Source organism: Heterocephalus glaber, unplaced genomic scaffold, assembly GCF_053883595.1.
Source record: "Heterocephalus glaber isolate CG9 unplaced genomic scaffold, H.glaber_assembly_v1.0 deba00001572, whole genome shotgun sequence".
Classification (NCBI taxonomy): Eukaryota; Metazoa; Chordata; class Mammalia; order Rodentia; family Bathyergidae; genus Heterocephalus; species Heterocephalus glaber.
This window is the reverse complement of record NW_028258357.1, coordinates 23,719,012-23,742,134: the sequence shown is the minus strand read 5'-3', so window position 1 is coordinate 23,742,134 and position 23,123 is coordinate 23,719,012. Positions and strand designations below refer to the sequence as shown.

Below are 23,123 nucleotides of genomic sequence, written 5' to 3'. Positions count from 1 at the left end.
CCTGGCTCCTTCCCTGGTCCTGCCCAGCATCCTCTGTGGACCGAAGGGCACCTGCGTTTGCACATCCCCTCCCTGCACTTCCTCCTCCTGAAATTCGCACTCAGTGCCAGTGTTGCACCTGCCCCCTCCAGCTGTGTCCCAGGCTGCGCTCTGCAGCCGCTCCTGGCCCCTGTGCACCCAATGCCTTCTGTCCCCGCTCCCAGTGCCCGCCCCGCCCCGCTGACCTGGGGCTTGCGTTCATTCTTAGAAGCCCGCAGGGTCACCTCTTCCAACGCACGCCCTGCCAGCGCTGCTTGTACCCGCTTCCTCTGTGCGGCCTAAGCGCACTTTGCCCCACCACTGCAGGCCACAGCACGCTGCGTCCAGTTGTTCCCTCTGTGAGGCCAGGCTGTCTCCCTCCTCATGTCCCTGGTGCCCAAGAGCCTGCTTTTCTCCTGCACACGTCCTCACCCCCGTCCCGTGCCGGTCCTGTCAGGATGACCTGTGGTGGGCGAAGTGGCCCAAACACTTACCCTGGGGCCAGCAGCACAGAGCCTCCCTCAGGCAGGGGTTTCTGTTTGGGTCCAGCCAGCTGTAAGATCTTGGCCCTTTATCTGGTGCTGCAGTCACTGGCTGGCTGATATTTGAGATTGTTAGAAGAGAAAGAAAGGAAGGGATATCTTTACCATTGCCGGAGCACGTGCCAGAACCCCAGGTTGATTTTTCAAATCCAAATCATTGAACATAGAAAAGGATCGGAGCCAGGTGGGGCTGTGCCCCTTCCCTACGGGGTCTGGGGCCTGGATGGTGCTGGGGTGGGGGAGCAGTCGGCCTCCGGGCCAGGATCGCTGTCCTCTAGCTTGAGCTTGGCCTCTTTCCCACAGTGTCTGCGATTCCATCCCAACAACGATCTATTGTTGCCCCCTCCAGCCTTTTGTGTGGTTTCTTGTTCTCTCTTTCTCTTTGGAGACAAATGCAAAGGCTGCCTTGGTTTGAGACTCCTCTGCCCCTGGCCAGCCCGGGAGCCCCGCTGATGCCCGCTGTGGACAAGTACCTCAGTGCATTTCTGGATTCTCTGGTGTCATCAGACTGCAGAAGTAGCAGTGGCCATGGTGGCAGCGACTACACCCCCAGGTCTCCATGCTGCAGATCGAGGCCTCTCCTGCCCTGCCTGGAGCTTTCCCTGCAGGCTCCACTCCCTGCACTGTCATTTGCTATGTGTGGCCCATTCGAAGAGGGGAAACAGAACGCGGTGTTGTCCACCTGTGAGCTGCCCCACAGCCAAGGAGAGGCACGGCTGTGCCTTGCATGGGGCTTCCGAGGGCTGGCGCTGCCTGCTACGTGTGTGGGGCAGATGGCAGGCAAGAGAAGATGCGCTGCGGGCTGCCTGGGTTGGGCTCTGTCCCCATCAGAACCACGTGGAGACATCTGTGCACTCTCCCCAGCCAGATGTGGTTCCGCACAGCTCCTGCTGGTGCCCCAACTCTGTCCTAATAGCTGGAAGGGAGCGAGCAGGTGCTGTTCTCCTTTGACACCAAGGGAAGAGAGGCTCGGGCCCACACTTAAGTAGATGCCACGGCGTCTGGCCTGGCTGGCTGGAGGACAAGCCCAGGTATTGTGTTCTCTCACCACCTCCCCACTGCTACCTGAGGCCACCCATGTCTGACAGCCCATGGTGGGGCAGGACCCACATCCCCCCCTGGCGGCCACATGCGGGACCCCATGGATCCCGGAGGAGAGTGCCCACCTGAGGCAGGCCTGCCCTGCCCAGGAGCCCACTGGAGCCAGAGGAAATCCTCCTATCTCAGCCTGGCCAGGGCAGCCTTTTGTAGAAATCATCTTTTTATGCATGGAGAACATTTCCCCCTTTTTAAAGCAGGCAGGGTCTTTTCTGTTCTTTTCCCTGAGTTTTGATTATGCAGTTTCCCAACACATGTCACACATGGTTCCCAGGAGAATTAAAACTGGAAAGAAGAGAAAATGGGGTGAGCTCAGGGCTGATGGGGTCCCAGCTCCACCATCTCTGCTCTGTGGTCCTGGCCAGGCTGCTTTCCGGTTCTGAGCCTCCGTTTCTTCCCTTGGGAAGTGGGACTCTCATGTCAGCACCAACCTCCCTGGGTGATGACAGTGGCCTCCATCCTCTCTCACTCCCGTGTGTGACTGAGTCCTGCTTCCACCCCAGCCTCCCGAGGGCAGAGTCTGTGCCTGGTCCGTTTGGCCATGGCAGCCTCGGGTCCAGCACCTGGCACAGGAGAAGCCCAGACAGAGGGACATTAGTTGGTGACTGAACAGGTGCTCTGGCCCCGGCTTTAACGTGTGGGAGGGTTCAGGCTCTAGGAAGCTCGGGGGAGTCTGTCTCTAGGGACCTCTGGCTGCCCTGGGGTCCAGGAAGCGGCTCGATGCCCTCCACGCTGTTCAGGAGGCCCCTTCTTTCCTGTGCAGAATGATTTGTGGCCCACTTGAAGTCGGACTTTAGCTGGGTGTCCTTCGGCTTTCTTATGAGAGGAGGAGAGCCGCTGTCTCATTGGCCTCTGAGCTCCTAGCTTTCTGCCTGGGGAGCCAGCTGGGTCCCCGAGTGACCCGCCCTCAGCAAGTAGCTTCCCTGCTGTCACGAGGCCCACATCACCAGCGGGGGCACAGCGGGCGGATCACCTCGAGTCCGACAGCCTGGGGACCGTGGTCCCCTCAGGTACGTGACCGCGGGCTGGTCCAGCTGCGACCCTCATGGCCCTCAGCTGTGTGCAGGCTCGGGCTCTGTCCTGAAGGACACTTCAAGGTTCATGTGAGTGGCCCGCGTGGGGTTGCTATGGGTCAGCCTGACGCCATAGACCCCGAGATGGTGCTGTTATTAGCAGTTAGTTGGAGTTGCTTGTTGCTTGTGGACTGTCCAGGTCCTGGGAGCCAGGGAATGGCAGGCACTTGCAGGCCCCTCCCGCAGCTGGCCGTGCTGGAGGGCGGTCATCCAGAAGCCCAGAGGGGCATCTGGGGCCTGGCAGGCTGGCGGTCACTCTCGGAGATGGAGCTGTCCCTCCCCCTGGTGCTGGTGCGAGGCTCGGTGGAGACACATAGCGCTCTGTTGAAGACACTTGGCTGGGGACACAAGCTACAGTCCTGGCCCGCCACCCCTTCCCATGCCTGCACTGTCCTCCAGCAGGGGCAGCTTGCCTGTCAGGAGCAGTGGAGGCATTTCTGGGAGAGATGGGGCTCTGTCCCTGCACTGCCGCCTCATTCCTTGACCCAAACGTGCCAGCCGCTGCCACCTGGCACAGCCGTCCCTCCTGGCAGCACCTCTGCCTGGGCCCTGGTGCCTGGGGGCGGGGACGGCCAGCATTCTTCAGCCGCCTGCCCAGTCGCCCAGAGACCATGCTGCTTTCCCAGGCCCGGCCCCTTTTATCAGGCGGACAATGTGGGCACACAGTGAGGGCCTTGTGCAGCACCCAAGCCCCGAGCCCTTTGACTTGAGGAATTTTTCAAGTGCTGACCCCTCTCCGTGAGGTCTGCAGCCGGCCAATCGAGGGGCCGGTGCCCTGCGCTTCCTCCCCGGCTCATGGGGAGAGAGGGCGGGCGGGAGGAACAGTGCAGGGCTGTTACCCTGCCTAGCGGAGTTCTGGGGGGAGCAGCACACTCAGAAAGGGCCGAGAAAACCTGGGGAAACCTGGGGGAGGTCGCTGAGCAGCAGAGTTGTGGGAGAGAATCCGACAGACGCCAATTCTTGCTAACATTCTCTCCTCGCCACCTTCCTAAGGGCTTGGCAGGTGCCGTGGGGCCTGGGGGACAGGAGGCTCTGCCCTCTCGGCCTCTGTGTCCTCAGGTACAGAGCAGTGAGGATGGACTGAGGCCCTGGTCCCTACAGACAATCTCCGCTGGGATGATATGCAGACCCCGTACCTCCGCCGCTGCTGTAGGGAGAGTTCTTTCTATGAAAAAAAATATGTCGGCAAAGTTGGAATTCACAGGAGACGTGGGGAGGCTCCTCGGGCAAGGCGAAGCAGAGGCTGCGTCTCAGCGAAGCCAGGCTGGAGGCCCGGACAGTCCCTGCTTGACCCGCTCCCGTTGCTGTCACCTTTGTTGCTGTCTGCTCCAAAGTCCAGTTTTGGGGGAAGAGTAAGCTAGGCTCGCTGCACTGCCTGTTCCTGGGATGCGTAGGCACGACCCCACCGAGGCCGAGTTCAGGCAGGCAGCTTGGCTCCATGCGCACAGATGCATGCGGAGGAGAACTGGGCCAGAACTGCAGGGCCAGGATGTCCAGCGTGCAGACCGGAAGCCACTTTGTGCAATGAGAAAGAGCCGAATCTAGAAGCCGCCGAGTTAGGGCTTGCTCCATGTGGCTTCCAAGGCTGGAAGAAAGAGCTCCATAAAAGCTACTTCCAGCTAGGTATAAATAAAAGTAACTGGCAGAGACCAGCTGTGCTGCTGGGGGGACCCAGCACCCATCCCTTGCAGGGTTCGAGCCCAGTGTGGCTCCCCGTTTGGGACGGAGGAGACAGCAAGGCTCCGACTTCAGGGGCCTGGGCTGCAGGCTCTGGGAGGAGGCTGGGACCTGGAGCTTCTCTCGGGTCCACTTTGACCTCTGGTCCAGTTGCTGCCCAAGCCCTGGGCTCACCCTGGTGTCACTCACACATGCGGCCTTGTCCTCCACGGCCGGGCCTCCCGTGACCCATTCTCCAAGGTGCCACTCGGCAGCACGAGCTACGGGCTGCACTGCCTGACTCCCAGCCTGGCCCAGAAGCAGGGCCCCCTGGGGTGGATGCTGGCCTCCTTACAAACGTCTCTCGCCCTCCAGGGCCTGTAGAAGCCTGCCTCGAGCTGCCCAGGAGGAGGGGCTGGGCTCCTGCCCTTCTCTCGAACTGTCCAGGCTCCCGGGTCAGGCAGCCAAGGCACAGGTGTCCTGGGGCTTGGTGGTGAGCTCATTGCCACCTCAGGAGGCGCTGCGGGCAGTGCAGAGATGAACTGGGGCTGAGGGAAGGGCAGGGGAGGGAGAGCAGGCGCAGAGAGCCCCTGGCACAGGAACGCAGCAGCAGGGCCTCCAGGACAGGGGGCGCTGGCCGCTCAGTTGGCTGCAGAGGCCCAGGGAGCAAGGGGACTGGGCTGAAGGTGCCCTGCCGGCTGCTCTGCCCACCTGTGCTGTGCAGGAGCGAGGCCCCGGTGTGACCAAGCCCCCGAAGCTCACAGGAAGCCAGGGCTTTTATTTTATAAGAATCTTAGGTTTTAAAAGTAAAAGTACAGTTTCCACCCAACAGAACAAGACTGTGGCATCTACCAGTTGGCAACTTCTGATGTAAGAGACAGGAATCAGAGCAAATACGAGGTCTCTTTCCTCTTCTGGGAAAGAACAGCCAGAATCTTCCAGCCAGAGTGTAAACACCGCTCTGCTCTTTTGTTTGGGGTGGGGGCTGTTTTGCTTAGAGCAATTTCAAGGGACCTATCACCATGTTGAGCACTTAGCGATGGATGGACGGATGGATGGACGGGTGGATGGATGGGCGGATGGACGGGTGGATGGATGGGCGGATGGACGGATGGATGGACGGGTGGATGGGTGGATGGGTGGATGGACGACAGATATCCTCAGCCCTTTCCTTCTGTAACTTGCCCATCTCACCACAAGCCCTACATCCCTCTTCTCAGTCAGACTCGCTATCCCCATAGTCCTCTCATCTTCTTCCTTATACCACCAACACCCCTTGTTTGGATAAGAGTCCTTGCACCTTGGTCTGAATTACCTTTGGGTGCAGTGCCATCCTGTGGGCGTTTCCTGAGGCAGGGCCCTTCCTAGATGTTCAGTAAGTGTTTGCTGAGGAACGATTTACCCTTGTGGTGGTGAAGGCTGTGGACTTCTTGACATTGTAGAAATAAAGATAACACTGTGTGGTATCTGTGGAGAGAACAGTGATGGAGATCAGGAGATGATTTTCTGCCCTATCCACTGAAGTTACAAGGAGTGGGTGACTCCTGACTTTGTTTACCCTAAAGGTCTGTTGTGGGGAGGAGGGACACAGGCATCTCGCTGGACACATGCCGAACCTTCCTAGAGAGGAGATGACCTGGCACTTCCCCAGGGACACACTCAGGGGACCTCAGGTCTCTTCCCATCACAGTAAATGAGAGGAGGGAAGAGATGAACACGGGTTAAACCTGCCCTGTGTCGGGGGTGTCTTCCATAAGGCCTGAGTGGTGGACATAGTAGTGTCCTTGTCTTTACAGAGAAGGAGACTGGGCTTAAAAGGGCGACCTTTGTTTGGCCACACTAGAATTAGGTGGCAGAGCTGGAAGGAGGGCTGTCGCCCAGGCCTGCAGTGCCCACCGTATCTTCACTGGGGAGGTGAGGCACCACCCAGCTCGTCAGGCAGTCCCCTCCCTAGCACCTTTCTGGCAGCTCCCAGGGGCCTCCTTCCAGGGCTTCGTTTCACCTCATGACCACCCTGAGGGGAGCTTCAAACCCCCACTCTGGCTGCTCCAGACTTGGCCCTTGTGTGTCCTGCTGCCCTTGCTCCCCGCGTTCCTGCTCTGTGCCTCAGGAAAGCCAGCCACGCCCCACAGTGCCTCTGTACCCGCCCACCTCATTTGCCCGTGCCTGCGTCTTCCCCCCCACCCAGTGCACACGAAGCCGGACCCCGAACTCTGGGTGCAGCCCATGCCCATGGCAGAGAACAGGTCCCACAGCTTGGATGGACAGGGAGCAAGCTGTGCCACCTCATGGGCAGCAGCTCCCGACCCACCAGCTGGGCTGGGCGCCACCTGTGGCTGTTGTCAGTCTATGTGTCTCCTTCCTGCTACCTCTCAGCTTCGGTCTTGGTTCCCAGAGCTCTGTGCAGTTGCCATCAGTGTAGGCGTCTTTCAGAGGAGCCTTCTGTGGCTGCAGAAGCAAAGTCCTCTGCTCCCTGCAGCTCACCTCAGCTGTTTTAGTTGGCGCGCTGTCTTCGACGTCCGTCTCTTTCCATAAGCGTGTGAGGTCTTCGAGGTCCGCCTTCCCCTCCCAGGGAGATGGGACAGCAGCGGGGCAAGGGTGAGGACACGGTGACCCCTCTCTCCCATTGCTGCCCAAGGCCAGGGCTGTGAGGCCCAGGGGGTCTCCCTTCCTCCCTGGACAGGGCCAAGGAGCAGGAACCCTGGTTGCGTGGCCCACCGAGGGCTCCCCTCTTTGGAGAGCCCCCTCTGGCAGTGAGAAAGGGTGGAGTGAGCTGTTCTCCAGAGCAGGGGACAAAGCTGGAATCAGACCCTGGGCCCTCTGAGTGCCGAGTTCCTGCATTTGCCACCTGTGACCCCCTCTCACCTTGCTAACTGGAAGCCTGAGTGTGTCTGCTCTTAGCAGTCCCCTGTGTGGTCCGGTGTGCATCTCCTCGCCACTGTCCAGACCACAAATGAGCAACTGGCACCTGGCGTCTGATGCAGGAATCTCTCCGAAAGGGAGCGCTGTGTTCCCAGCCCCTGCCAAGCCTCCCTCCCCTGACGGCATCGCCAGGGCGCTGCGTCTAGGACAGCCTCGTTGGAGGAGCCCGAGGGGGAATAAGTGGGGCCCTTGGGCACCCGTTCTCTCTCCTGCCTGAGGAGTGCTGCCCTCCCTCCCTCCTCTGCCCACACAGCAGTCCCCTGTCAGTCCCGGGTTTCCCTCCTGCAGCGTTCTCCTCCCTGGGGCTGGATATGGCCATAAAGACGAGGCCACCCACGGAGACAGGAGCCAGAGCCCGCGGCTCCCGCCCCTCCGTAGGCCTGGGACTGATGGATGATGGCCCAGGTGGATTAGGCCTGGGAAGAGGCCACTCGGGACAAAGCCCCGGGCACAGAGGGGCCTGACTGCTCTGCCTGAGGTCACACGGCCTCTCCGCCCAGCCCCAGGGCATCGGGAATTCCACACCATCCTCCCTCCCTGCTGCCAGGCAGAGCTGTTCAGAGGCGGCAGGGCCTGAATGAGCGGCAGCCGGGAGGCCGCAGTCTGTGTGGCCCATCAGGAGACAGGCTGCTGACTCGGGGCCAGGCGGGATGGGCCACCTGACCCCCACCTCGGCCCCACCGTCTGCCAAGCCCTGCAGTAGACATCCCAGAGGTGGGCAAAGCGAGAAGGCGAGGCTACGTCAGGGTGGAGCCGCTTGGGTGGTACTGGTGTAGCCAAGTGCCCCGGGATCGAGGTGGTTGTGCAGGTTGGACACTGTCCAAGGACCTCGGTGACCGAGAGCTACCAGCAGGTGGCAGTTGCGCATCTCAAGTGCTGCCTGTGCATGTGCCTGTGTCTACGGCCCACTGGACTCGGTGAGCCCCGAGACTGAGCTCCTGGCTTCCAGACAAGACACCCGGGCAGGAGTGAGAGTCGGAAGGGTGGAAGGAAGTGTCACACCCTGAGGCCTTGGACCCAAGGCAGGGGCGGCCAGGAGAGCAGAGCACGCAAGGACACCCAGGCTGGCCGCCCAGCAGGCTGGGGATCCAGAAGGGCCCTGGGCGCCGACTGAACCCTGAACACTCGAAGTGCAGAGCCCCGGGTCGAGGACTACTGGAAGTCTCACGGGGACCCTGCCTGTGACCCCTGAGTGGCCGAAGGTCAGCAGCAGGGGCTGGCAGCCCTTCCCCACAGGGTCCTGCACTTCTGGGGCCTCGGGAAGGCAACGCTGTTATTTGTGGGTCCCCGATCCCGCTCATCTGGCACGGAGTGGACGCTCAGCCTTCCTGTTGCTGAGGTTCTGTTTCGGGTCCTGGGCTGCAGACCTCGGAGCTTAGTGGGTGGAGCCAGGACTGACTCTAAGTGCATTTGATGCTCACATGGTCCTGTGAGGAAGCCACTGTCATCCCCCTCCCCAGCTAGGAAACTGAGGTGCTGGGGGGTGAGAAACTCTGGAGGCTGCTTAGCTCACGAATGGAGGAGTGGGGTGTGTCCAGGCATGCAATCACCCCAGCGCTGTGTTCAGACAGCTTGAGTGACTTTCTCACCTCCACCTGCCCCGTGGGTGCCGTCACCACTTGGCAAATGGGCATGCAGGCTGAGGGTTAGGTGCTTCGTCTTAGAATGCACGGCAGTGAGTTGTAGAGCTGAGACTGTCCTCGTCCACAGGACTCCAGCTCCATGACCCCCAGCAGACTTGCAGCCACAGGCAGCCCCCGGGGCCCAGGCCCGCACAGGCCAGAGGGTGTCTGCCCTGGACCCCACTCCAGCACTTTCTGCCCCACCCCTCTCTGTGGGCAGAGGAGTTAGCGGGGGCAGAGGTGCCTGGAAACTGCACCCCAATAATGTTCTGGGTCCCCGAGGCCTGGATCTCTCCGCCTAACTCCAGCAGCTGTGTGGACTGGGCCAAGGCATCAAGGTGGCCTGAGGTGGCCCACGACATGGCCATCCATGAACCTGCACAGAATCCTCAGGGACACAGGACAGAGTGGGAGGATTGGGGAGACTCTGGGGGCAGAAACAGAGGCGGAGCCAACAACTGGCCATCCCCATGCCCCACATTCTGCTGGAACTCCAAGGGCCTTAAGTCTAAGTTTTGAATCTTCGAGGTCATTGTGGAGTTGAACTGGTCAAGGAAGGCAACAGACATGTTGCATCTAAAAGTTTTCTAGTTTTATTTGCACTTTTAAATATTAGACAGATGACACATTCCAAGCCCCACAAATACTAGAGGTAAACCTGTCCTGGTGTCTGGAATTTGATGCCATGACCATTAAAGGTTTGTGATAAAATCCACAAACTCCGCGGTTTCCCTCGGCTTGAGGCTTGCCACACACACATTTTAGTAAAGAGCATTGCTGGAAGAAGAAAACAGAATCTCGCTTTCAAGTCACACCAGCAGTTCCTGTCCCACAAAAGTCCACATTGGTGACGTCTTGGACTGTCAACCTCGTAGGAGAAAGTGGTACTAACATAGCAGGTGCCAGTCAGCGATTCCAGCCGTCTTGGGACGACACGACTCCACTGGCAAGGCCAAGCGTTGGCAGAGCAGGCTTGAAAATGGACAGGTGGAAGCAGTCTGAGAACTTATAGAAAGGGGTCTTTCACAAATGGGAGGGTCGAGAAAAGAGTTGGCAACATCCATGTTCCAGGGAAAAGAACAGAAGGAGCTAGGAGGAAGGTTCTTGAATGTAGTGCTTCTGAAGTATTGATTAGAACTCAACCGAGTGGCCAGGCCTGCCTGGTGGAGAGCTGGAACACGTACGTCTTTATGCGCTGATAGATAACTCTATTGCTGTGCGAAACGTTGGGCCAAGTCCTGAGGAGAGAGGAGCTGTCTCTGCCCGTGAGAAGACTCAGAAATGCCCAGAACAGTGTCAGGTTTCCGCGTGTGACCAGAACTGTGAGTTTCAGTTACAGCGGTAATCGAAGGACTGCGTGGAAACTCGTGTTCCTCTTACTTTGTTCTTGGGAAGCTAAGGCCACGCGCACTCCAGCTGGGGCCGCTGCTTCTCAGGAGTCGGCAGAAGCACAGCTATTGAATCAAAGGCCTGGATGAGGGCTGGGCACCAGGAAGCAGGGAAGGGCTTGAGCGATAGTGGAGGAGGCGGGAGAAAAGCCTTAAGATGTGCGTGTGAGGACCAGCCCCGTGGTGACCATGACCGCAATGGCTGCAAGCGTTACTGAGAAAAAATCAAACAAAGAAGGCCTGGCTTCGTGTCCCTCGGCAAAGCATGGACCGTCTCTGAGTTTGAGTTTCCTCCTCTTCATGTGAGCGTGAGCATCACACGCGGAAAGCTCGGCTGGGTCTCTCGGCTGTGTGGTCACTCGGGGCGAGTTTGCCCCTGGGTATGGAGTGCTGCCGGGTGCGGGGGACGGATCGCTGAGCCGGCTGGGACCTGGGCTCGCTCCATGGACACAGGCGCGAGGGACGTTGCTAACGCCGACCCTGACTGTCATTGTGGGAAAGGAGAGCCGAGTACGAGGAGGCAGTCTCTGTCGGAAGAGAGGTGCTCAGGGCCAGGCTGAGGGCGAGGAGGAGAAGTGGCCGAGTGGGTGGCTGCCTTGGAGACACGAGTCGGGTGCAGAGCCGGGACAGGGAGGGAGGAGCAGCCACAGGGATGCGGTCCACACTGGCCTTGAGCGGCGGGCCAGGGTGAGAGGCCTGCTGCTAGGGAAGGCGGGGCCGAGGGAACCCCTGGAGGAGCAGGAGGCGGGCAGACGATGACCGCTTGGCTGGACAAGTGGGCAGCGTGGAAAAGGGCGAATGCGGAGGTCAGTGATAGGCCCTGTGAGTACCCTGTTTACTAGGTTGCTGCTTAGCGAAACAGTACTGATTTATTCATTCATTATCCCATTTAACCCCCAAAAACCCTTAGCCATACGTAGTGGGGGTGTTCGTCCCTCTGTGACAGATGATAAAACTGGGATGTGGGGAGGCCAACTGGACAGGCCCGGAGTGTGAGTGTCCTGCCTCGCACCCACACTCTTCCCCTCACCACGCACGCCTCTCAGTCACACGTGGGTGTCACTCGTTCACGGGTGGGGGCGGGAGGTGGAGAAAGCCTTAGCATGTCCCCCAGGGGCAAGGCCTTCTCGAGAAGGGAGAAGAGAGCAAAGAGGAAAGCCGCCTTCATCCCTTCTCTCTCCTTGCAGGGCGAAGTATTTCCACGGAAAGAAGGTGGACGGAGAGGTTGAGATCCGAGTGGAACAGGTAGGTGGTGCTGAGTTGGTGCTGCTGCTCTGCCCTTTCCAAGCATGTGCCATTCCTGGGAGCGCCTTGTCCCGTCTTCCTTGGCCATATGAATTAAGATAACCAGAAACATCCCGGCTTCGACAGACCTGGGAGTTTCACCGAATTCCAGAATTATACGGTCCAGTAGTTTGTAGCCTTTTTGTTTTAGCAGCAGAATTTCAAAGGAAATGTCAGATAGCAGCTCACTCTGCAAAACAGAGACAGGCAGAGCTGCTCTGCTGGAAGGGGCTGGGGTCCAGAAGTCTGTGACCCGTGTGGTTCCCCATGGCCTCTGACATCTTCTGGGAGTGCTTCAGCCAGGAAGAACATCTTGAAAGCTTGCATGTTGAACTGGCTCCAGTCCCCTGTCCCCTCGTGAGCAGGCGATTTAACCTCTCGCCCCTCTGTCTTCTTGGGTCATTGTTGGTGTTAAATTATCTAAAACCTCAACAGAGATCAGAACCAAGGATCCTAGCTCTTCCTGTTGTTGCTGTGATGAATATTCTGGCCTCCTGGTTTGAGTGGGAAGAAACATGGTCCTGCTCAAGGCTGGAAGGGAAGTCAGGGTAGGATCAGGGCCAGAAGGTGTGGTCTCCTGGGCTTCACCAAGTGAGAGCCTCCTGTCAGGCTCGGGGGCAGACTGTGGGTTCAAATCCCAATGCCGTCTCGTGGTGTGTGGCCTCTGTTGAGCAGTGCCAAAGCTCTGTCCGGCTTTTCATCCACACTCAGAGTGATAAACGCATCAGCCAGTGGGCGTGGGATTGCTGGGAGGGTCAAAGGAGGTGTGCGTGAAAGGTGCCTGGAACAGTGCCCGGTGCATACTTGGAGCGTTAAGCAGTGTCTGTTCTCCTTGTCCTACTTCTGTTCCTTCTCCTTCTTCATCTTGTTCTTTTCCTCTTCTCTTTCTCCTCTTCCTCCTACTCTTCCTCTTCCTCCTTCTCTTCCTCTTCCTCCTCCTCTTCCTTTTCTTCCCCTTCCTCTCTCACCATCAAGGTCAAAGAGTAAATAAGGCAGACCAGGTGCTTGTTGTGAACTTAATTGAAGAAAGCACAGTAAGGGGACCAGGGCTGTGGGTGTGACCTGCAGTCCCCTCCCCGCCCTTCTGAGCTCCCTGTCAGGAGCAGAGAGCCCCTGCGTGGGCGCCTGGCCTGGCCTGACTGCAACACTTACAGTTTGGATCTCAGCTTGACCCCGTTGGCTTTCAAGTCAATCCAGTGTCCACTGGTTTTCCTTCATGGAAAAAAAGGATATTTTTGTTCATTTTACAAATATTTTTCAAGTGTCTGCTCGGCTAGTGAGCTCTGTGGAGAACCTGGGGCCAAGTCTAGGCAGGGAGGCGAGGTGAGTCTGGGGTCTGCAGCGGGGGCAGGAGGAGCCAGCCCCAGCGCTGCCCCGCGGAGTGTGCAGGGCTCCCACAGGTGGGGTTGAGGCCTAGAGAGAGGCCCACTGGCGAGCTCCGAAGCAGGCCCTTCTGTCTACCCGGCCCTGTCCCGGCCCTCCCGGGCCCACCCTGGTGACGAGGACACCCTGTCCTGTCTGTCCTCCGAGCAGGAGCCGACCCGCTGCACCCTCAGCCATGCTGCTGTCTGATCCCGATCCCATAATGCCGTGTGCATCCGCCTCGCAGGCTGCCACAGATCTGGCCCGGTGGGACCCCACCCACGTCTCTCGCTCATGCCCAGCTCCGGTGTTTATTCCTCACACCAAGGCAGCGCGACCGATCCTCAACGCGCCATCTGGAAGCCCGAGCGCAGCGGCTCCTCTGAGCCCATCTGTCAGGTGGCTGTTCTCTGGCACGGCCTCCCAGCTCTTCCTTTGTAGCCCCGATCTGAGTTTTCAGCTGTGTATCTAAGGTGGAATTGTTTGCATGAGTGTGGGGCCCACGGCTGCTCGGACTTCAGAATGTAGCACCGGGCCTGGCAGGAACTAGAAGTGAAGGAAAAGCTTGCAGAATGGATGACGGATGGACTCCGCCGATTCCAGGCTGTGTGTCAGTTTCCAGGGTGAGGAATCCCTGTGCCAGAATCTTCCCCCAACGCTGGGTTTCCGTGAACCATCTGGGAAGTGCTCAGTTGCCAGCTGAGCGGCCCGCCTGTCCCTACCCCCAGCACCGGAAAGTGTGTTGTTTAATGCCTCCCTTGTACCTTTGCACTTCCTTTAGCCCCACTTGTAGGTACAGAATCTGAGCAGGAGCCACAGAGGGGATCACCCCAAGAGTAGCTCTCTGAGGGGCCCCAGGAAACAGGCTGGCCCCTGGGGGCTGCAGTCACACTGGAAACCTTGGCGGATTCAGTCTCCCTGACTTCCAGCCATGCCCCTGTGGAAGCCAGAGGGTGATCAAGCCAGGAAGCCGGTTAGCAGGCTATGGGGCATTCTCCCTGGGAAGACCTACCTTCCCAAGCCATCTTGGAGCCCGGATCCTTACCTCTGCCCGGCTGGATGGTGGCAGGTCACATAAGCAGCCCCCAGCAATCTGTGTGCCTCCTGTAGGGCTCGAGCAGAAGCTTAGGACAGAAGCCCCTGTTTAGTCTAAGCTGGCCTCAGATTCTTGGAGCCTGTCTCTCACTAAGGCCAAATTAACCAGATAATTGCACTGCCTGAGATTTGCTAGACACAGCCAGAGAGTTAGTTGTGGTTGCCTGGAAGGAGCTTCTGCCCCTTCTCTCTACCCTCTTCCCCCCAGTTCACAAACTGCCTGTCTGGCTCTCCCAGCCCAGAATCCCCGGGTCCTGGGAAGGTGAGAGGGGGCATCATTTTGTGTCCCACTACCCCGAATGCCCCAGGGGTCCTGTGAGGGTCTTCAAAGTCCTGGGAGGGCCTGAGAGGATCAGGCCAGCATGGTTGGCATCTCCTCCGTTGATATTTGAGGCAAAAGGTCTCTTCTCCTCAGGCACAAGTCACCTCCTGTGAGACTAAGACATGCAGCTGATGAATGGATTGATACTAAGCAGTCACACAGTGGTCTAGGACTTGGTGCTGTCTTCCCTTGGTGTTAATAGAGGCTCCAAGGTGTAAAGAGCAGCAGTGCCTTGCTGTCACGGGTGGAAGAAAGGCAGGAAAGGAGCCGGGATAAGCCAGGGGCCCACATGGAAGAGTCGAGGGCCCTGGAGCGCTGTCCCTGTGTGATATTGGAGGTGGGGTGGAGTTAGGTGGATGCGTGTGGATCCCAGGGGAAGCAGCTGGATACCTGTCCATCTTCTGCTCTTTCTATCCTTCCTTAATATACATGTCTTCTAAAAAGAAAAGTGTGATTTTTCCTTCAAATACATATTTTAAACACTTCCGAACCTCGACAGGTTGAGACCAGAAGTGTTTCTGATTTCAAACTCATTCAGATTTTGGAATATTTGCATGTATACAACAAGATACCTTGGGATACCTAGGACCCAAGTCTGAACGTGAATTGCATTGTACCTCATGTACACTTTACACACATGGCCAGAAGTTAGTACCTACCGTGCAGTATTTTTAGTGCCCTATCCTTTGATTGCCCTCTGTCAAATGAGGTCAGGTCTGGCATTTTCCACTTGTGGTGTTACATGGACACTCAGAAAGTTCTGGATTTTGGAGCTCTTTGGATTTTGGATTTTCAGATTAGGGATGTTTGGCCTGATTTTATGTATTTTCATGTGCATTTCAGCCTTCAAACCATAGTTTGTTCCAAGATGGTCTTTCTTAGAATTTACTGTAGAATTTTAGCTATAGATATTGACTGCAAAGACTGTATGAGAGATATTTTATAGAGCAGATGTCAATGAGATAAAGAAATGGAGACCGGCTGTTAATTCACTTTGGTTTGTTGGTAACAGGTTGAACATCATCCTTAGTATGGAATAATTACTTGATAGAAATACACCTGGAAGAAATATATCTAATGGCTTGTGAAAGGGCCCTGCCCTTGGCTTTTTCTGTGTTGCCTTTGTAAAATTACATTTGCTGAAAACTTGAAGTTGAATGTGTGTTTGTAATTAAATTAATCTCCCCATGCCTGCTCCTTTGCATCTGAGTTTTTGAAGAGGAAGCGATATTGTATCCCCACTCAATTTGATCATGTCAGATGTAATCTAGCACTTCACACTAGTGGTTTGGTAAGCTGTAGTTGTGACTGTCACTGCTCTAGGCCCTGATGTCACTTCACGTGCAGCATTTAGAATGCAGAAAGGCAGAGCCCGTACACTCTCCCCACCACGCACACCACCCACACCCACGCGGGCAAATTCTAGTGAGAGATGCACCCACAGTGTCACAGTCTAGAGAGGTCACTGTAGCCTGGAATGCCTCTGAAGAGCAAGTGGAGCGAGAGGAGACCAGAGCCTCTGGTCCATCCACCCCACCAGCGTTCCCGCAGCCCTTCTGCATATCTGTCGGCATGTGAGCACCGATTTCTCACTTAGTATGTGTGTGTTTTAGAATGTATTCCACAAGAGTATGCAAAGAGCTGCCCTATTCTTGTCAGTAATGCCTAGAGCTCACCATAATTTGTTTTACATAATTTTACTATTACAAACAATGCCAACCTATGTCATTTCCAACACATGTCAGTGTATCTGTAGAGTTTTTTCCTAGATATAGAACAACTCATTCCAAAAGTAGTGGACATAGCGCCTGCTATCATGTGCCTCGAGGAGGGAGGGAGTTTCCCCCACCTCTGGACTTGCTCCCAGAAGACAGCCACAGCCATGAGTCCTGTTCTGGAAGTTCCTCAGGCAGAGAGAGACCCTCACCCATGCTCATGTCCTTTCCCAGGGACAGCTGTATTCAGTGACAGAAGGACCTGGCCCCTTCACCCCAGCTTAAAACAACTCCGAAGGCCGTCCCTGCTCTAGAACTGTTTCTGGAGTTGGCGGAGACTTTGATGTGGCCCAGCTTCTCCATGCACTCAGTGCCGCTTCCTTCGTTTTTCTGTCTTTCCAGTGCTTTTCAGAGCGCTTCCTAACGAATCTCCCTGAGGCCAGTATCCATCACAGAATTCACATCCTAGCAAAACCAGATTGTGAGAGTGCATGTCTGACTGGATAGTCTTCCGAAATTAGCCTCCATTAGGGCTTGTATACATGAGCTACAGAACTCTCCTGGACTGGACGTCCAGGACTCTGAGTGACCCAGGAGCTCTGGAATCCATCCTATGCAGAATGCTCTCCTGGTTCCAGCCCAGACACTGATGCTGAACCCTGAAGTGCTGCATATTATGATCTTTCTGTTTGACCTCCTGGTGTTTGAAATTCACCAGAACTTGGTGTTTCTGTGCAGAGCTGAGTCCGGTCGCTCTGATCCAGTAAACCTTGTTTTGTTAACATAATCTTGCAAGATTTATTTGTTTGGCTTGGCTTACTCTGACCTCAGACACTCTGTTTTGTATTATTTTTTAAAGTGTGCAGGTTTCTATGGAGTTCTTTTTCTTTTCAAATCTAAGAACCAGCTGGGAGAATTAAAAAAAAACAGGTGAGACCCTAGGATGTTTTAGCAAAACCATAACTCATCAGAGCAGAAAGCGGTTCTCTCTTTAGCCATGACAATGACTAATGTGGGCTTATTAGCTCCCTGGATCTACTGCAGCCAATCAACTTAAGAAAACTGTGGAAATGCAAAACACTAATAAGGGTGATGGTAGCAAACTTTTATTGAATGTGTACTGCATGGCAGAGAGCATATTACTGTCTCCTGTGCAAGAACTCATTTAATCCACATAGTCTGCCTCCTGTTGAGGAAACTGAGGCTCCAAGAGCTCAGATGAATTTCTCAGGCATGGACACAAAGCGGGTAAGAATGTAGTGAAGCTGGGATTGAATACAGGTCTGGCTTAACCAAAGTAGATCTAACAGAATATGTGTTAGTCTTGAATATGTCTTCATAGAGCTTTTCCCCTTCGCCTCTTGACTCAGATTCCCACAGTCCCTTCTCATCAATCTCACTCTGCTCCTCTGATCTACTCCATAAATTACAAATCCACATGTGAAGGCCTTCCAGCAAGCCTCCTCTTCTCCTGACTGAGCCTAAAGGCTCCTCCTCACTATTTGATGTTTCTGGTATATTGCTACATAGCTCCTCTCTTAAAACAGTGCTGTTTGTTCTTGTTTTCCCCTAAAGGTTATATTCACTGCTGTCTCTCAGTTTAGACATAGGTCTTTAAACTCTAGCCTGCTACAGCATCTCAGACTAAAGAGCCAGACCACAAGAATTTGAATCCCAGCCTCACCATTTCCTGGTTGACCTCGGGACAATGATTTAACTTCTGTGTTCCTTAGTTTCCTCATCTGTAAATAACAAAACAGGTGCTTGTGAGTTGTGAGACTGAAATAAGTTTCCATGTCTGAAACACTCCGAGCAGAGCCTGGCCTCCAGAAAGTGCTGTTTTTAGACTCACTCACATCATCACACACTACCTGAGGAGTTTCTGGGTTTCAGTCTCTGGGATCATTCAGAAATGGAAAGGATATAACCATGTGCTAAAAGTTTGCAGTCAGTTGGTAGGATAACAGATATAAGCAGACTGCATTTATATGTGCGCTTTCATTATTTACACACGTCTGATCATAAATCCCATTGATGTGCAACACTCAAGTGGAGCCTGATGCAATTTTCTAACGTTTCCTTGATAGTAGATGTCACTGATCCTGGCGCTAAATAGGTGTTCAGTGAGTGTTTATTGAGTGAATGTGAGTGACTACATGATATAACGTGGTCATAGAAGGTACTGGTAGAGCAGAAAAAGTCCCTGGGTATCATCTAATCCAATACCGGTTTAATTGCTGCAAAGTTAAGACAGGGTGTGGCAGTGAGGGTGGAGTATCAACCTGATTGGCTTTGGGATCCATTCAGATGATTGGCGGAGCACAGTTCTAGGTGTGCCTTGATTGGTCATGGCGATGAGGCCATGGGGCCTCTGCCCAATTCCTGCCCCTTCCTCCCTGGAGCTGTTCCTTGCTCTGTTCCTTGCTCTCTTTGCTCTGCCAGGCCCTTCCACCATGTTTCTTCCTTGGCACCAGCTGGCCACGGAATGAATTGCACCAAAGTGTGTGCCAAATTAAGCCTCTCCTCCTTTTAGTTATTGTGTCCAGCAATGAGAAAGCTGACTGATACAACAGTTGGAACCTGGTGTGAAGCTGGTGCTGTGAAGGTACCTGACCATGTGGTTTAGAAGTCTTTGGAACTGGTTGGTAGGAGGAATTTGGAAAGGTTTGGAGATGCCGGCTGGAGAAGCCATAGAAGGCTGTAAACAGAGCTTGATGAGTGATTCTGGTCAGAGCTCAGAAGACCAGAATGCTGATAGGAGTGTGGACAGGAAAAGCCGTCTTCAGAAGGTTTTAGTTGGGAACAAAGACTGGATTGGCAGTTGGAGTAAAGCCCATGTGTGTTATTCTCTGAGAGGAAATTTGTCTCATTTTGCCCATGTCCCAAGACTTCGCAGAAGACTAAGGGCAGAGGACCAACTAATCTGGTGGAAGAAATTTCAAGACAGTCTAAAATTCACACTGTGGCACAGGTACTGCTAGCTGCTTTTAGCCAGATTTCTGAGTATCAGAGGCCAAAGCGCAGAGCAAAACAATTTGAAAAACTTAAATTTTGGCACACAAGGAGCCACATGTATAATTGGAGCCAAAAGAGCTGCGGTTGCTGAAGAGATTAGCGCCATTAAGGAAAAAAACTAAATACTTTGTATAGGAACACGAAGAAAGATGATTTGAGGACATTTCAGAAATCAACATGATCCCACTGATCAAAGACTCATGAGTGTGAAAGTGTCAGCCTTTCAATTGAGAAGAGAATCCCTAGGACTCCTGCTCAAGAAGGGCCTCCTAGGAAGTTGGTTCCCCAGACTCATTTCACTGTGTTCAGCCATCCAGGCAGTCAGAGGCCACTGCTGCCATGGTCCAAGGGGCTCACCTGCTGCTTCCACTGACAGCAGACCTTGACATCATTCACATGATGCTGGTTTCATTGGCATAGGAAATGCAGGAGTTGTGGGATCAGGGAAATTTCTACCCAGATTTCCAAAGAAGGCTTGGGAGGCTAGGCGAGAAGCCTTTGAGAGGGCAGTGTGTGATGCTGTGGAAATAAAGATGCAGTGAAGATCCCAGGAAGCCAGAGATGCCAGGAACATGGAACATCTGCTGAGGAAAGCTGCAGGCTGTGAGTGGAGCCAGCCCCAGAGAAAGGGTGTATGGGATGCAACCAGCAAACCCATTCCACAGCGGGCAGGGCTTCCCGAATCCTTTGGAACTCACATTTTTACCACTGTGTGTTTTAGATGCCAGATATTCAGCTACAAGACTTACTGTTTGCTCTGATGGGCTTAGGTCTTGATTTGGTCCATTTATTCTTCTATTTCTACCCCTTTGGAATAGGAATGTTTACCCCCTACCATTGACTTTGGTATTATGTGACTTGTTTCGTATTTTTACAGAGGTTCGCAGCTAAGAGTTTACTTTGAGTCTCAGAACAGACTGTCTTGGACTTTTAAAAAGTGCTGGAACTGTTGAGACTTTTTGGAGGAGATTGTCATGTTTCCTGTTGTACACAGGACACCTGTATTAGGCAGAATTATGAACTTTCTCTTTTCTGTATTTGGAGATTAATTATGGCTTAAGGAGATGTGTTTGGGTGTGAAGTTGACAGAAGATGTGGCTGGTTTGGCAGGAGTGTCAACTCGATGGCTTTGCGATTGCCCAAGGAGGTTGTGGAGCACACTTCTGCTTGTGTCTGGGTGGGTTATTGAGGTGTGGCCTGGAGGCCTATGTCTAGTTCCTGGATCCTTCCTCTTTGATGCAGCTCCCATGCTGTCCCTCAAGGCTCCCCTTAACTAAGCATCTTTGGTCTACCAGGCCCTTCCACCATGATGTCTCTGGTTGGACCCAGTCAACAATGGACTGAATGCCTGAAACTATGAGCCAAATCAAACCTTGCCTCCTTTAAGCTGTGGGTGTCAGATATTATGCCCAATGACGGGAAAGCTGACTAATGAGGGGAAATGTCCAGACCAAGCACATACATCACTTTACTGTTAGGGTCCAATGTGTGGAGAACCAAGGCTCCCATCTCTCATGTCACTGCTTTTCTTACTGCATTTCTCCACTTGCCAATGCTGTCTTTTGTCTTCCTATTTTAAGAAGCCATTAGTCCCTTCTGATGATTTTAATAGCAAAACAATTGATCTAATATTCTGCTCAGGAGGTCCATATTTTCCACATTTACCTGTGAGAGGCCTTCATCTTGGAAAGAATCTGGTTGGAGTTCTCAACCCTAGCTGGAGCCAGAGGAGAGTTCCAGCTAGTGCAGGCTGGGTGATCCCCAATATCACAGTTGAAAAGGCCCCATTAATCTATACAGCAGGGACCACTGTGCCCTGTGGATGACCCTCCAGTTCCTCCTCATCTTCTGCATTAGAGGAGATTTTAGATCCTGCTTTGACTGTTCCACTCATTACCACCTGAGGTACATCTTGAAGAACTTATGGGAAATTTAGGGAAAAATATACCAGGAGGAATGAGGTTCAGCTCAGGCGTTATTTGCATGCAGAGATGAGAGAAAGTGGGCTGTGAGTCAAAGGGAGCCCATTCTTGTGACCGGAAAGCCCAGTTCATTTCCGCTACGGCAATTCACCTTCCTTATGCCAGCCCACTGCATCAGCATTTGCCCTGGGCCTGGAAGGTCCCAGTGAGCAGTGAGACTCCAGCAGAGATCAGGTAGACATTCTCAAGGGAGCTCAGTGAGCCTCTTAGCTGCTTGAGGGGTATGTAACAACTAATGTACAGAGCTGGCCTTCTCCAAAACTGCTCCTCTGTTCAGAGATACTTACAGAGCACCTGCTCTGCACTTGGATCAGATGCTCAACTGGCATTTGGAGAAGAGAATTAAGGAAGTGTCAGTGGGCAGATGTGAACATCAGGCTTCCAGCTGAAGGGTATGTTCTAAATCTCCTCTTGTCATATATGGGGAAAAGACCGGACTATAGAACGCAGGAGAAGTGGTAGTGGGAGACAAAGCTGGAAAAGCAGTATCTTAGTAACTTTTCTTGTTGCTGAGACAAAATGCCCAACACCCAAATTTAAAGGAAGAAAGGTTTATTTAGCTGACAGTTTATAGAGGTTTCTGTTCATAGTGGGCTGGCTCCAAGGCAGGGTGGCATGGCAGAGGGCATCACAGAGGAGAAACAGTTCATGGTGGGACAGCAAAACAACCAAGCAGAAAGCAACCAGCGGCAAATGACACTAGCCCTCTTTCTGTCCCTTATATTTCGTCCAAGCTACTCGCCTGTAGGGTGGGTAGCACTCACACCCAGGGTGGGGCACCCTTAATCCTACTCAGAACCGTGCCAAACCAATCAGTGGACTGATTTAGTAATCACACAGCCTTGATCCCAACATCACACACTAGATCCAGCCACCTCTGAAAACCACCCCTCATGACTGCATGAGGCTTTGGGGGACATCTAGACACCAACTGTAACGAGCAGGTAGCAAGTATTGTGTTGAAGGTGGGGTTCATGTACTAGGTATGTGTGTTAGTCAGAGTCCCATCCCTGAGGCTACCTGAGAAAGGCAATTTAAAAGGAGGCAAGGTTTGTTTTGGCTCATGGTTTCAGAGGTCTCAGTCCATGGCCAAGCAGCTCTGTTGCTCTGTGCTCGAGGGGAAATAGGATATCATGGTGGTGGGACATGTGGAGGGGGAAGCTGCATGCCTCCATGTGGCCAGGAAGCAAAGAGAGAGGGGGGAGGAGCTGGAAGCAGAGATCCTGTCTCGAGGTCCCAGGGGCGTGTGTTCAGGACTGTCACTCAGAGTGATGGAGCTGCAGATCTACTTTAGAATGGCCATGGGGACTGTGGGTTCGGAAGATGGGCTGCATAGAAATGCTAGGGTGAGAACTGGGGCAGAGAAGTGCAGCTCTGGATGTGGTGCAAAAAGACACCTGATCCTCAAATGTTGTGCCTCTGGACAAGAGGTTCAAGGAAAGGACCGACAGGTGTTCGGCGAGTGTGTGTGAGTGCAAAGACCGCCGGCACGGCCCCCGCCATTAGCTGCACCCTTGACCTGTACTTGCCTTTGAGAGGCAAGGACCTGTTTCCCTGAAGTCACGGGGTGGAATCAGACCCCTGATGTGCTTGAGCTGCATCACTTAGAAGCACAGTGCTGCCAGCCTCATGGACTTAGCCTGCCCCTTGCCCTGCTTGCTCCCCTCCCTGGGCCTGGCCTCCCTGCCTCCCCTCCAGCCCTTCTTGACGCCACGGCTGCAGCTCTGCCCTTCAACCCTGGCCTGGCTGTTCTCTATTTGCTGTGCCCCCACTTGGCGAGAGGCGCCTGCTGGCGCGCCCAGCTCAGTAGCCGCCAGCCCGGATGTGCTTCCACTGGGTTTTGGTCTTTGTATGTCAGTGGGCCTGGGGTCATTAATTAACCCAGGGTGGAACCTATTATGAAACATCCCAGAGAACTGGAAAGAACCGAAGGGACTTCTGACTCGCAGCAGGGGAAAATGCCTTTTAATTGACTTGGATGATTTCACCACAGAACTCTGTCTGGCTGTTATGCTAAACTGAAACTAAT

General features: G+C 54.3%; 1 protein-coding gene across 5 annotated transcripts in view; it reads left to right on the top strand.

The window, feature by feature from the left end:
- Syn3 (synapsin III) overlaps positions 1 to 23,123 on the top strand; it is a 312,905-nt gene that overhangs the window by 38,709 nt on the left and 251,073 nt on the right. For all 5 annotated transcript variants that reach the window (XR_002394920.2, XM_013072249.3, XM_004844778.4 and 2 more), the window contains exon 3: positions 11,507 to 11,564. Coding sequence is in view for 4 of the 5 variants with exons in the window: in XM_013072249.3 (XP_012927703.1) it covers positions 11,507 to 11,564 (58 nt within the window). In the remaining variant the exon portion in view is untranslated. The remainder of the gene's footprint in view (positions 1 to 11,506; positions 11,565 to 23,123) is intronic.